Source organism: Ciconia boyciana, chromosome 8 (assembly GCF_034638445.1).
Source record: "Ciconia boyciana chromosome 8, ASM3463844v1, whole genome shotgun sequence".
Lineage (NCBI taxonomy): Eukaryota > Metazoa > Chordata > Aves > Ciconiiformes > Ciconiidae > Ciconia > Ciconia boyciana.
Genome location: NC_132941.1, coordinates 16,374,319 through 16,387,594, shown reverse-complemented (window position 1 = coordinate 16,387,594; position 13,276 = coordinate 16,374,319). Strand labels below are relative to the sequence as shown.

Genomic DNA, 13,276 nt, shown 5'->3' with positions numbered 1-13,276 from the left:
CTGCACCATACTTTCTCAAATTAACACCATTGCCTCCAAGCCCTTTGGCTTGGAGGCAATGGTGTTATGTTAAATGTTATGTATATGGTGTTATGTTAAATGGTGTTATGTTAAATATTATGTATATTTGCCATAGACATAATATTTGGACTTGCATATTTGCCAATCACTTGTTTGCATAGAACCCTTTCAAAATCTTTACTTATGTGGACAAAAGAGTTTTGACATTAAAGTGGTAGAATGGAAGGTGGAGAGATGGTGGGCTGGACACACTGCTCTGGCTTCCTTGGTCTGTTCTGCTCTTTGTGGATTTTTGAGGGGAAATAGGTGGCTGTTCTTTGAGAGAGGGAGGTTCAAGGCAGGGAGGGTGCGAATGGCATTGGCTGGCACTGGCTATAAACACAGGACTCTCACTGGTTTCCAGTGTACATTTTCAGCACAGTCTGAGGGATTGGAATTTCCAGATGATGTTCTCGATGTATGTGGTGGGGGTGGAGGGCAGAAAGGGTCCTTCTTTTTCATGTTCACTTCTGGCTGTCAGTCAAACATAGCAATAAAATCACCTCCAATTAAGGGGATATGCAAAGAATTTCATGATAATGTCAACACTCCATTCCATCAATACAGGGGTAAAGAAAAGAAGCTAATTTAAATTTTTTTTTTTTTTTTAAGAAATAACCTCAGTCACACTCGACTGTGGTATCACCAGATAAACAGTTAATCACAAAGGTATATGAAGTGGTTGACAATTCCTTCATTATCCTGTGGGGGTTTTGCTTTGTTTTTTCTGTGGGGGCCCTGGTTTCTGTTTCATTTGCTTTCTGATTACTCCAGTGCTGACTTAACTTTCTCCAGCAGACTGCCTTCAGTTCTCTAAGAGGTTCAGCTTCTCATCCATTAACCCCTTACTGCAGGGAATCTCACTCACCTGACCTTAGAAATAGAAAACAGCTAGAGAGACCAGAGTACTACGTGGAGAAGAAAGTCCAGCTCTGACTCACTCCCATCTCACTTCACATCTAACTTTCTGTGTGACCTTAAAACATGTCACAGTTAAAAGAAAGCACGTATCAAGGTTCTCAAGCTTCTCAAAATTCAATAGATACTTTTAATCCTGTGTTTTACCATGTAGGGGCCTAAATCTACCTGTGATTACTTCCTTAGCTGCAAAGTGGGCATAGTTACACTGCAACAGTATAAAATCTGATCTATTTTGGATTCATTGATCCAGGGAGGGGAGAATTCCAGTGAGCACAGCTGCCTCTCCAACTGTACTGATGTGGAAATACATCAAATATGTAGCTGTCAGATTGCTACTCCTTTTAATCTAGCCTCATGTTCCTTGGTGAGATCTGCAATTTGCAGCTGCTCCAGCCACAGGGCTGCATTCTGCTCCAGCTGACCCCACAATCTACAAAGACATTTTGGAGGTGCTTTTGACCTCCTCAACCCATATTAAGATTATCTGTGGTGCGGCTGAGGGTCAGGTCTGGGATGATGCTTTTGAAAATTCTTGCCCTACTTTGTATTCTGCTATGTGCTGTTAATCCTGCAGAAAAGGCTGATGATTTCATCAGAATTTGACATATTCTGGATCATGATTTCATGGTCAAATTACTTAAACCTTTGGGCACTGAAAACTGTATTTTGAGGAGAACAAATGGCCTCCTACAAACAGGTTGGCTAGCAGGTTAGTAACTATAAGTAGTAAGAGTGAAATAAATTCTAAAAGCAGTGATCATCTGGGGTAACTAACACCTGGACTATATAAAGTAGTGATAAGCTTAGTACATGAATGAATGAATAGTAATAAGCTTAATACATGCTTAATACATACTCAGATATCAGATCTATTTTTTTTCCCCCACTAAAAACTATATAACTAAACCTCTTAATAATAGTATCTAAAACCTTGTGAACATGACACTAGTTTGGATGGAAGTAATTCTAGTTACATCAATTTCAGATTTTTAATTCAGCCCTCCTAAAGCACCCTAAAAGAAAGCCCCCAGCCGTTTTAGCATAGATACAAATGGGTAAAGGGTACAAACACTTTCTGCAGGGCCTTATCCCCTCTCAATTTCTAGAAAAAAACCAGCTGTCCACTGCTGATGAGAATCTGTTTGGATTGAAGAATCTGCTGGATTATTTAAAGCTCTGTTCCAGTGATAGCCAACATTGGCTGTTAAAGTGAACTCTATGACTACATTCCCTGTAAAATGTGTCTCCATTTCCTTTCAGGTTGGGAAGCTGATCCAAGAAGCAGCTGGAAGGAGTAATTTGAAGAGAGTTACACTGGAGCTGGGTGGGAAAAGCCCAAACATTATTTTTGCAGATGCTGATTGTAAGTCAGCACTTCCATATTTTTCTTAAAAACATGTTTGTGTGGTGTCTTTTTTTTTCATTTTAGGGCATATCTTTCATATGAAGTGAAATGGACCAATATAGCTGTATCTAATTGCACTTTTTAATCTTACAGAAGCAGCCTAAGGTGTGATATTTTTTATAAAAAACCCTTTGAACCCACAGATTCATAGACAACAAGAAAACAGAAAAAAGTTATAACCAAGCATATAGAAACGGTCTTATTCACAGTCATGGTCCCATACACATTTGTCATCCTAAACTCGGCACCAAGGTGGTTTAGTGCTTTAAATCTGGAAATTCTGTGATTTTTTTGTTTCACAGCAATTATAAAAAGGGCTTTAATTTACACTTGAGTTCCTAATCTAGTCAGTGCAGTATTCCTTTGTTAAGCTGTTTTGATAGTAGCTATAAATGGAGATTATTCCATTTTTTAAATTTTCACAATTGAAGAATTGTGTATTGAAATATCCTCATTGCCACTGTCAGCAGGGAGCTGAAGATTTTGGCAGCTAGATGATGTTGTGCAGCTGAGATTTTTGGCACCTGAGAAGGTACAGGACAGCTGTTTAGGATAGGATAAAAACACAAACTGGAAATTTCTGCTTAAATGATCAGCAATTAAATAGTTAAAAATGTTTATATCTAAATTGTCAGCAGGAGGTTTTGAAGTTAACGCCCCATTAAGATGAATGGGACAGTTCACACCTTGCTTTGAGCTATTGTTTCAGGCTGTGTGCAGGCACACTGTATTCAATGCATTTTCTGAGAACTTTGAAACCCAAATCAATAGACATATAAGGATTTGGTCTTTTAAAAGGGGAAAGTGAACAGAAGAATGATTCTGAATAGCATGAAGTACAAGGGTTGGTTACAATCCTATATCCGTTTTCAAAACTTACCAATGTCTGAAAGACTAGGGAAAGCTTGAGAACTTTCAGCAGCTTTTCTACATAGACATGTTTTACCAAGTTGGGGGTCTACACTACAGCCACAGTCATGCTGGTAAGCTAAAAAGGCTCCTGTCAACTGGAGCCAGATGCAGATGTTACAGCCTTCTACCCCAGTTACTCGTCTCCATCTCTCACCGGAAATCACTGCGTCTCAGATGTCCCTAACCTACTAACTCAGACTGGATCACCAGAACACTTCTAGTAGAGTAATATATGCTGGGGGCAGGTCTGTGTTATGGCCTTCCACAGGGGAAGGACAAATGCTCCTAGCTGCCACACAGAGCTGTAGTTTATCTGTGACTTGCTGTATCTGCCAAATAAGGTTGAGGACCTGGGGAGAAGTTGCAGGCAACAGGGGAATAACAGGGCACAGAGGAGAGTACAGTCTTCTTCAGGACTGTCTGTTCCACAGTATATCATACTAAAGCTCTCTGGTCTTCCCATAATTACAATCACCAGCACTCGCCCTGAGATTCAGACTTCAAAGCTCTGATTATTTAAGAACATCAGACTATTTGCTCACTATTCCAAAGGAGCTGTTTGTTCTGTTTGAGGAGGACTGTGTGCCAAAAGTTAGCAGAAAGCATGACAAAACTGTTCAAAAGTTTAGTGTACCAAAAAAACAGAGAATGGTTAGACCCCCTCATGGTGAAAAACTGTGTTCACAGCAGAGGAAGAAACAACAGTTAATTAGTTCTATCCACTAGTGTTTTCAATCTCCACGGAGCTGCCTGGGAAAATTTGAATGTGGTCCAGGGAACACCCCATATAATTTTTTTTCAAGACCACACTGAGGGCAGAATAAGACATTTCTGTTAGATGGAGTTGTCTAGGGTGTGCTGAAAATAAAGCACTGTTGCTTTGTTTATTCCCTAAAAGATTATATTTTAAGCAATGTTCCAAAGTGCTACAGCTGATAACAGAGGTATTACAGTGCTGTAGGGCATCACTGTTTAAGGATGAATTAAATATTCTTGTCTAGTCAGCTATTACACCCAATGGGACAATTTAGCTCTGAATGTCTAAATATGGATCCTCTCTCCTGCTTGGATAGTGGATGTGTTAGTTGTACTTCCAAGGAAGTTAGAGTAGAAATCAAGGGTTGATTATTCTATAATTGACCTATATTTTTAAAGCCTTAGCCAGTCACCTGTATGGGCCAAGCAGATGTTTCTGCCTTGCAGAAAAATAATCTGGCTTCTTGGGAAGGATAGGTCTTGCCGTTATCAAAGTCAAATTCTCTCAAGTACCTGGTTGGCTGTAATTCTCACATATGCAGTATTAAACCAAGTGTAAACTTGGATCACAGACAAATTTTTCTCTCCTCTACTGACCCCAGTGAGACAGACTTCTATAATGTGGGGCATAATCCGCTTCCTAGGGTCTCTTAAGAGTTTTAGTTGATGAATTACATGTTGCTGGTATAGAAAACATTGGCGAAGTTGTTCTTGCATACCCTACTGCTATAGACTGCTAAAGCACTGTCTTGATTTAATTTTTGCAGTGGGATATTATGCAATATTTTGTGGCTTGTATCACACGATGGCATGTGGAATGTATTACCTATGGACTCTTCTTTACCTAGATGATACCCAAAGTCCCACGTAATCCCTTGCAATCTAGTGTTTCTGAAACAGTTGTAATGCTCCTAATATCCCTCCAGTATAGCTGTGTCCAGGGTGGAATAAATGGGGAAAAAAAATCAACTTTAGACATGTTTAAAAACTCCATATTTTCACAGGGATTATGACACAAAATGAAATGAATCATCTTCATTTATGACCCGACACAACAATAGTATGTTTTGATTTGGTCACTGTTTAGTTTCTTTTAACCAAATCCTACTTCTGCTTTGAAGTTTTGGGAATGTGGCACTATGTAATACACATGACACTGGTGCAATAGCAGATGTGTCTATGATGTTTCAAAGCAACATATGCTGTCTTGTTTTTTTAGTGGACTATGCTGTGGAACAAGCTCACCAAGGAGTCTTCTTCAATCAAGGTCAATGCTGCACTGCAGGCTCACGGATTTATGTGGAAGAATCAATCTATGAAGAGTTTGTTAGAAGAAGCGTAGAACGTGCAAAGAGGAGAGTTGTGGGGAGTCCTTTTGACCCAACTACAGAACAAGGTCCACAGGTAAAGGAATAGTGCTTCAGCTCTACGGCCCAGAAGGTGCCTGGAAGCATTTAAACTCTACTAGGACAGAGGTCAGTCAGTGCATACTCACTCACAGTGAAGGGTAGATGACATGATAAACATTTTAAAGATTAAAATTCCAACGGAGTAGATAATCTGTGCAGCTCAGAGGTGTTTCTTTTTAAGTAAAAACTCTCATCTTAAATATCAATAAGTTTGCCTCCCAGCTTTCACAGCAAGATTCTGATAGTCAGCCCCAAAGATACAGCTGTAAACTGTGAGAAGCTCTCAAAAGTCTCTGTGGGCGCTTACTTTCAAGAACTGTCTACAACCATAACTGTGCTTGTAGACCACTAGAGATACAGGAATTCCAAGCAAAAGACGGGCAGAAATCGAAATAGGTCTTTAGAAAATGTTCCTGCCACTAATAACCAGCTGGGCTTATACCATTTTCAGGAAGTTAACCTGGGACAAAAAATAATGATCTGCCTTGTTTGTGCTTATAAACCAGATTGCTTAGCAAGAATGTGGGTTGAGACACATTCATAAGGGGACACATCCTTAAGAAGACTGAGCCCTAGGTTACAGTCAGCAGCTGTTTGTAGATCTTTGGCATCTCCAGCCCAAAAAGTAGTGATTATAAGCATGAGTGTACTTGCTGGGACATGACTTGTCTAAAAAAGCAATTTTGACTTGATTGTCAAGTGCACAGTCTTCAAGTCAAACAGCTTCTTCTCTCTTTCAGATTGATAAAAAACAATACAACAAGATCTTGGAACTGATTCAAAGCGGCATTACTGAAGGAGCAAAACTTGAATGTGGGGGTAAAGGGCTAGGAAGAAAGGGCTTCTTCATTGAACCTACAGTGTTTTCCAATGTAACAGACAACATGCGGATTGCCAAGGAGGAGGTATTCACACACATGGGCAAAATCATTTTAGAATGTCCTAAACATGATTTTTTTTTTTTTGCCTTTTGTTTACTTCCTGAGAAAATTACCACTATATTAAAAAAAAAAAAAAAAAAAAGAGTAAAATCTTTTCAGAACTCCTTATGCACACAGCAACTGATGACATCAGTTGGGTAAAGAGGCTCAACTTTTGTCATTGGCAGTAAAGTCTCAGACCTCAAAGAAGAGATGAGGGAAGAATGGATGAGTTCCACTGAGGCAACTGCTTTGGGAAATTAATGCAGTTTTACAGACAGCTATTATCACTATTAAATGTTGCTGTGGGAATTTGTAAAGAGTACAACAGGAGAGAGAAGACAATTATAAAAGCAGAATAAAACAGGAATAAAATGCCTCTGAGTGGGCTGGTTCATGAATTAATGATTAATCTTTGTTGCAGATTTTTGGGCCTGTTCAAGAAATACTGAGATTTAAAACCATGGATGAAGTTATAGAGAGAGCCAACAATTCTGATTTTGGGCTGGTAGCTGCTGTCTTTACAAATGACATAAACAAGGCCCTGACAGTCTCTTCAGCAATGCAGGCTGGCACAGTCTGGTAAGGCAGAAGTTATCACACTCCAGCTCTTGGAGATAAAGAGTTTGACTCACTATCATTATGGCACCTCAGTTTTGCACCCTTTGTCTGAAAAACGTTTATCTAGACCATCCTAGTGGTGAATCACTAACCACGATATGGAACAGCTGTAGGGAGGTGTTGTGACTCTGCTTACTGCGGGTGAATGCTATTGAAAACTGGAGAGTGCCTTGCTTTCCATTAGCATGGCAGCCACGCTGCTGAATGGCATTACTGAAAACAAACAAAGCAGACTGTAAACGATCCTTTCTGTGGAGCAGAGGAATCCTGTGAGGTTTCTGCTAAAGGCACAAAGAATCATGTACTTTCTACAACATTAAAGAACCGAGGGGACACCTCTTCTCTCTAGTCCTTAGGAAGAGGTAATGCCACTTCTGGAGTTTAATAGCTTGCAATTTGGTATGTCAAGCCTGGGTAAACTAAAGATCCATGAGAAATCAGGGAGAAAAAGGACAAATTCAAATCTAACAGCTCTGTATTATAAACTAGCACTGAGATTTGTCAGCAGATTAACAGTCCATTACTGAAGCTGCGTCCAAGTGCTTGGTGCCCTCCTCCAGTCCTCACAGGCCAAATCCCATTCTCCTTATGAGTAAGGAGCAGAATGTTGGTTTTGTGGCATAAATCCCTCATTCCTTTTCAACATGAGACAAGTTTGTTATTACTAAGAGGTATCCAGTGTCCTTAGCTCCACAAGTTTCAGCCTCTCCCTGAGTTGTCCAAAAGTCTCTTTGACAGTGCAGTTGGACTTAATGCCTCTTCCTGTTACAGGATAAATTGCTACAATGCCTTAAATGCCCAAAGTCCTTTTGGAGGATTCAAAATGTCTGGCAATGGGAGAGAGATGTAAGTATTACACTGCTGTCTTCTAAACTGTTTTCAGCTCTACAACTTAATAAACATTAGTGAATCCTTCCATGCAAATTAAGATCTGGAAATACTCCCATCTGAGGATCAGGGCATAATATAAGGTGACTGATAATCATTGCCAGTTCTAAATGCAGTTGATTTACATGGTAAGACCATTTTCTTTTCCTTTTTTTTGACATAGCAGAATAAGTTACTGGAACTCCCTTCTTACTCTGAAAGGAACTGAAAATTTCTGAGTATTTTTCTGAACTTGTAACCTGTGTTTTCTGAGAGTTTTTTTAGCCATATTAACCAGCACTTTTGCAGAAAGATTCTCTTTTTGGTACTGCTGTGTGCTTGTTGACTGGTTTGGTGTACTTGTTTGAGAGGTGTTTGGTGTACTTGTTTCAGAGGTGTTTTGCCACATATTTTGCCTTTTTTGCTATTTTTTCCTTTCTTTACTTTTTCCTACATTTATTAATATAGGTGCATCTGAATTTTATTAAAATGTTATCTATCTCTTCCAGATTTATAAGCAACGTTAATTGAAATCAGGCCTAGAGAAAGATATAGATAAATGTGTTCACATCCCTTTCAAAAAATCACCTTCCATTACAAAGCTTTCTGTCTTGTCTTATTCCATTTGGAACTAAGTGCCAAATATTTTGAAATGGAGCTCCACACTCAAATACTGTCCCATGTACCTAATTTAAAGTCTTACCAGTTTTTAATTCTCATTACAACCGCAAGGAAGTTTAGCAATTGCATCAGCCCCAGATTGGTTATGCATACAAAGGATTCAATTAATTTCTGTGCAGGAGGCATGTATACCAGATATGTCTCACCTAAGCTTTCAAAACAGCTTATGGCTAATGGCAAACTCAGCAGTAAAACTAAAGTAAGGTCAAACTCTTTAAAACTTTAAATATGTTGAAGTATACAACTTGATCTATAAAATAAGCTCTATGTAGTCTGAAATATTTTCCCTCATTAGGGAGTACTTTGAATAACACATTCATACTATTCCCCACATTCATGAGTTATGAGGTGATCTTACACTGGCATAAATATGTCAGCTCATCTAACTCTTATCATTGTGAAAATATTCTAAAACTACTAAGCTCGATAGAGCACATGAGTAACTTGACACCCAAGAGTGACCCCATTGACTTCAGGGAGGTTAACTGTGCAAGCAAAATATTCACATATTGATATCATACAGTTTTTGAAAGGGGGGGAAACCAGGCAGCACCCCAGCTCCCATAGAACAATCTACAGTAGTTGTACACTTGATTACCATCTACAGCTTTAAAAATATTCATCATAAACAATAAATGTTTGGAATGGCAATAATCTCTATCTCACAAAGATGCCTGAAAACCTAATTATGAGTAATTACTCCTTTCAGAACCTCTTTGATCAGATATCAACTTCTAATTCACCTCCTCCCCCCTGCATTAATATCTGCATACTTTTTATCAAAATGTCACCATTTCTTAGATCCCTGTTTTTAAGGGATACATTTTACAGCATAAATAATGTTGAGTCAGGCAATTAAAGAACAAAAAAAATCAAGAAGTGTCCATACATATATGCGTCATTGCTAAGCTAATACTATGTTACAGACAGATCGTAATTGTGCCACTGTGCTGTCTGTGCTAGCACTGTATTATCTGGGACTTGTTTTTTTCCTGCATTTAAATTCACAGATTTTTATCACACATAGGGAAAAAATGAACACAGAACGTTGAGATCTGCTATACTCATTTTACACTCCCACAAAATGTAGCAGGGTATGTGCATACCAGTAGAGGACCTGAACTCATGTACACAATACCACTGATTTCTGTTTACATTAAGGCTCCTTACAATATTCTTGTATTCTTAAAGGAGTCTAAAAGAGGGGGTTTTTTTACATTTACACTTCTTTAAAGCTTCTTATCACTACCTGAGTGGTGTAAAATTTAACTCCTGTAACTAAAAATCAGGTGATTCATCCCAGATAGCCACATGTGGCCATTTTATATTAGATAGAGTCCCCCAAAATTCTGGTCTCTGTCCAAATGTCTTCAAGGGAAGGAGGTGCCATTCTACTTCAGAACTATCCTTTAATGTCATAGGAATGATTGTATTTTATGTATAGCTCTGAGATACAGCAGTGCATAGTTGCATTCCCAGAAAGAAGTGCAAGCAGGAGAATGGCTTGACGTTATAATTCTTTTCCTTATCTTTTTTCTCTTGGAGTGAGAGAGGGAAGAGAGTATGTAATATTTCTTTTTGAAGAGCAATTTGTTCCCCTTCCCTCACACCTACACAACCATGATAGCATCATGCAAACTTGACCTGTGGGCTCCTTCCTTTTCACAGACACAACCCTTCTTCTCACCCTGATACCTAACTGCAATCCAAGAAGACCCAAAGTGGCCATGGAACAGGATGTTATTGCTCCCTGCTTCCCTGTATTAGGCTGTGGGGACAAGCAAGCCCTTTAATTGAACACACACTGACTCTTCTGCTCTGAATGTCTGCAATAATCTATCTTCCTATTCAGCAAGAGCAACTTTTTAACTTTTGAAAAATACTTGCCTTAGAATTCACCACAGTTGTCCACTTCCAAACTTTCGGCCAGAAAACAAACGCATAAGGCTCTGAAGCCTTGAGCTGAAGAAACAGACAATAAATATATCTAATTTTGTTTGCCAGACTAAGATAAGAAACCAACTGGCAGTTGGAACATACATAAAGGCGCTGGATACTCTGTTGGCTAGGTTATCTGTTGACTTGCAAAAATGTGTCTAACAGGTGTCTGTAGCCAAGCCGCAGCCCTACTGAATCAAGCAGAAACTTTCAGACAGAGAGACTTACTAGCGTTAGTTATTGGGCCCCATGCAGCTCCCGGTGACAGCTTCCACTGAGCCATAACAGAATAGTTCTGTGGCTCAGTCGAGTCTGATAAATAGCTAAAGTTTTTGGTCACTCTTTGGAGACAAATCTACCACTTTCTACTGAAAATTGGGGGTGGGGTGGTCCAAATCAATGGGAACCTTTCACATGTCAAAAAATCTTTACTAATATATTTCCTTGCATGTACTTAGACTCTGGTAAATCTTAAAATGCCTACTGAATAATCAGTCTGAGTTAAATGTCAACCACTATATCACATGTAAGGCTTACTAAGTCAACAGGCACATCAGAAAGTTTTCAAAACTGCAGGTGGAGTGAAATGGGCTGGTAAATACTCATTATTTCTGCCCAAATGAATTAACTTTCCAAGGAAGGTTACAGGAGTTCCTCTCCCGGTGTTACATTTTGTGTAAAATTTACAGTGTAGAGTAAATAAAAAGTAGGCTATGCAACATGGGGGGCATACAGAGGGGTTTAATTGCTTTGAACAGTGGCCCCTCACTCCATTCTGAAAGCAACACTTATTAGAAGGCGGTTCTGAGGAATTCCCCTGAAATATTCTTTATGGTGCAGTTAGCATTAAATTCTGCCCAAGGGGGTCCAGAGGGAAGGCAGTGTCAAATAGTAAACATGCTAACATGATATACATGTCAGCACTTTTTACGTTTTAATATAAGTGAGGGAGCAGTATTGTGTGTTTTAGGGGCAGGGGTAAGAATTTAACCAAGAAACAAATGTCTGTAAGAGCTTATGCAAAAGAATCCTCATATGAGTTCATATAGAAGAGATACTCTACTTCCAGACTTGAACTGTACCTGTTTTGAGGTGGGGGCATTGTTTGCTTTACCTACATAGCATCTGGCAGATATATTAGAACTTAACTAATTACTTGACTAGAACACACTTCTCCATTACTCAAATATGCACAGCAAAATGCAAATACCGATACTTCAGAGAAGACAGGCATAACTCCCAAGAAGCCATGCAATATCCACTCTAAACCTCAGCAGAGTTGCCTAAGAGATAAGCCAGGCCAGAGCTGACTACAACAAAATCTATATAGCATTCAGAAACACCAATTTCTTAAGCATAATTTATCCAAAGCAGAACATGTACCCCTCAGAACTGTGTGTTAGATGACAGGGACCTAGTAAGTGGCTAGCTTCTAGCAGTATAAAGGATCTTATGTAAGATGCTTTGCCAGGCATCTTACATAAGCTATCTTCTTACAAAAAGCTATCTTCTACGTAAATCTAGTGGAAATCTGAGCATGCTGAATGCTCTTTCACAGAATGTGCAAATGCTGATTTTTGCTGCTGCTGGATATTTTGTCAGGGAAAAAAGATCAGTGGGCTAGGAGTCAAGTTCATCTTTGTCCAGGGTTGTGAGTAGTTCATTTTCCATAGCACTCAGTTTGGACCTTCTCTTTCTTGAGTGCAAATATAAGCAGTAATTTCACTGGCCAGTGGCGTAGGTCTTGGTGTTTGGACATTTTCAAGGTCTGGAAGGGACAGTGAACATCAATTCACTCCCCACAGTTCCATCAATGGACAGTGAGTATTTCTGGGTTTAATGTCATTCTGTATCTTCTTATCAAATGCTGGAGCCATCCATTAGTCTTTTGACCTAAACTGAAACTTCATCTCCAGGTTTTCTGAAAGATGGCATGAAAGGAAAACCTGTACAAAATCATAGTACAACAGAAACCTATGCCGAGAATTTTAGGTTATATCTTAGCTTTATCAAGGAATCACTTTGCAGGTTTTTGCTTCATAAAGAATTAATGTCTGGTGTAAACTGATGCTGCAATTTGTTTTTTAGGGGTGAATGTGGATTGAGAGAATATTCTGAAGTTAAAACTGTGACAATAAAGATCCCTCAGAAGAACTCCTAAAATGACGAAGGACCACGTGCAGAAGAGCACATGATGCCACCCTCTCTATTCCTTATGGAGACCAGCACTCAGGAATAAAAAGTGTTACACAATATATATTTAAGAAATTAAGTTGCAACATATATACTGGGCACATAACTGCATATGTAATGCAAACCAACTCTGCATGTTTTCATAAAACTCTTCTGAGAATCGTTACATCTTTATAAAACAAATCATAACAAGAGATAAAATTGCTATTGGGCATCATTTAATAACGGTTCTAGCTATGAAACTGTTAAATGCGAATGCATGCACACATACACATTTATCTCTTCTTTAAATAAACAAAATAAGTCTTACTGCTTTTGGGTTGCCTTCTCAAACAGACCTGCCTTGTACTGACATTCTAGTTTCAATCAGGGCTTTACAAGCCAGATTTTAACCAAAACGTTAGCAATGAACAATGTAAACAAGTATCATTGATGTTCTTAAAAAACAAAAGACTCTGAACAGTAATGAGCCAAAAACTGGTATACTGGCAACTTTCCAATTAGCATGCTCATATAAAGAGGTCAACCTGGGGAGGGAATCAAACCATTATATGGACAATGAAATCCAAATACTTACCAGTGTGATTTGGCTT

The 13,276-nt window shown here is 38.9% G+C and overlaps 1 protein-coding gene across 2 annotated transcripts in view; it reads left to right on the top strand.

The window, feature by feature from the left end:
- The window catches only part of ALDH1A2 (aldehyde dehydrogenase 1 family member A2), a 214,198-nt gene extending 201,364 nt beyond the window's left edge, over nucleotides 1-12,834 (top strand). For both annotated transcript variants that reach the window (XM_072870179.1, XM_072870180.1), the window contains 6 exons: nucleotides 2,242-2,344; nucleotides 5,274-5,458; nucleotides 6,204-6,368; nucleotides 6,808-6,965; nucleotides 7,776-7,850; nucleotides 12,579-12,834. In XM_072870179.1, coding sequence (XP_072726280.1) covers nucleotides 2,242-2,344; nucleotides 5,274-5,458; nucleotides 6,204-6,368; nucleotides 6,808-6,965; nucleotides 7,776-7,850; nucleotides 12,579-12,651 — 759 coding nt within the window. In that variant the 3' untranslated portion in view covers nucleotides 12,652-12,834. The remainder of the gene's footprint in view (nucleotides 1-2,241; nucleotides 2,345-5,273; nucleotides 5,459-6,203; nucleotides 6,369-6,807; nucleotides 6,966-7,775; nucleotides 7,851-12,578) is intronic.
- Nucleotides 12,835-13,276: the final 442 nt, after the last annotated feature.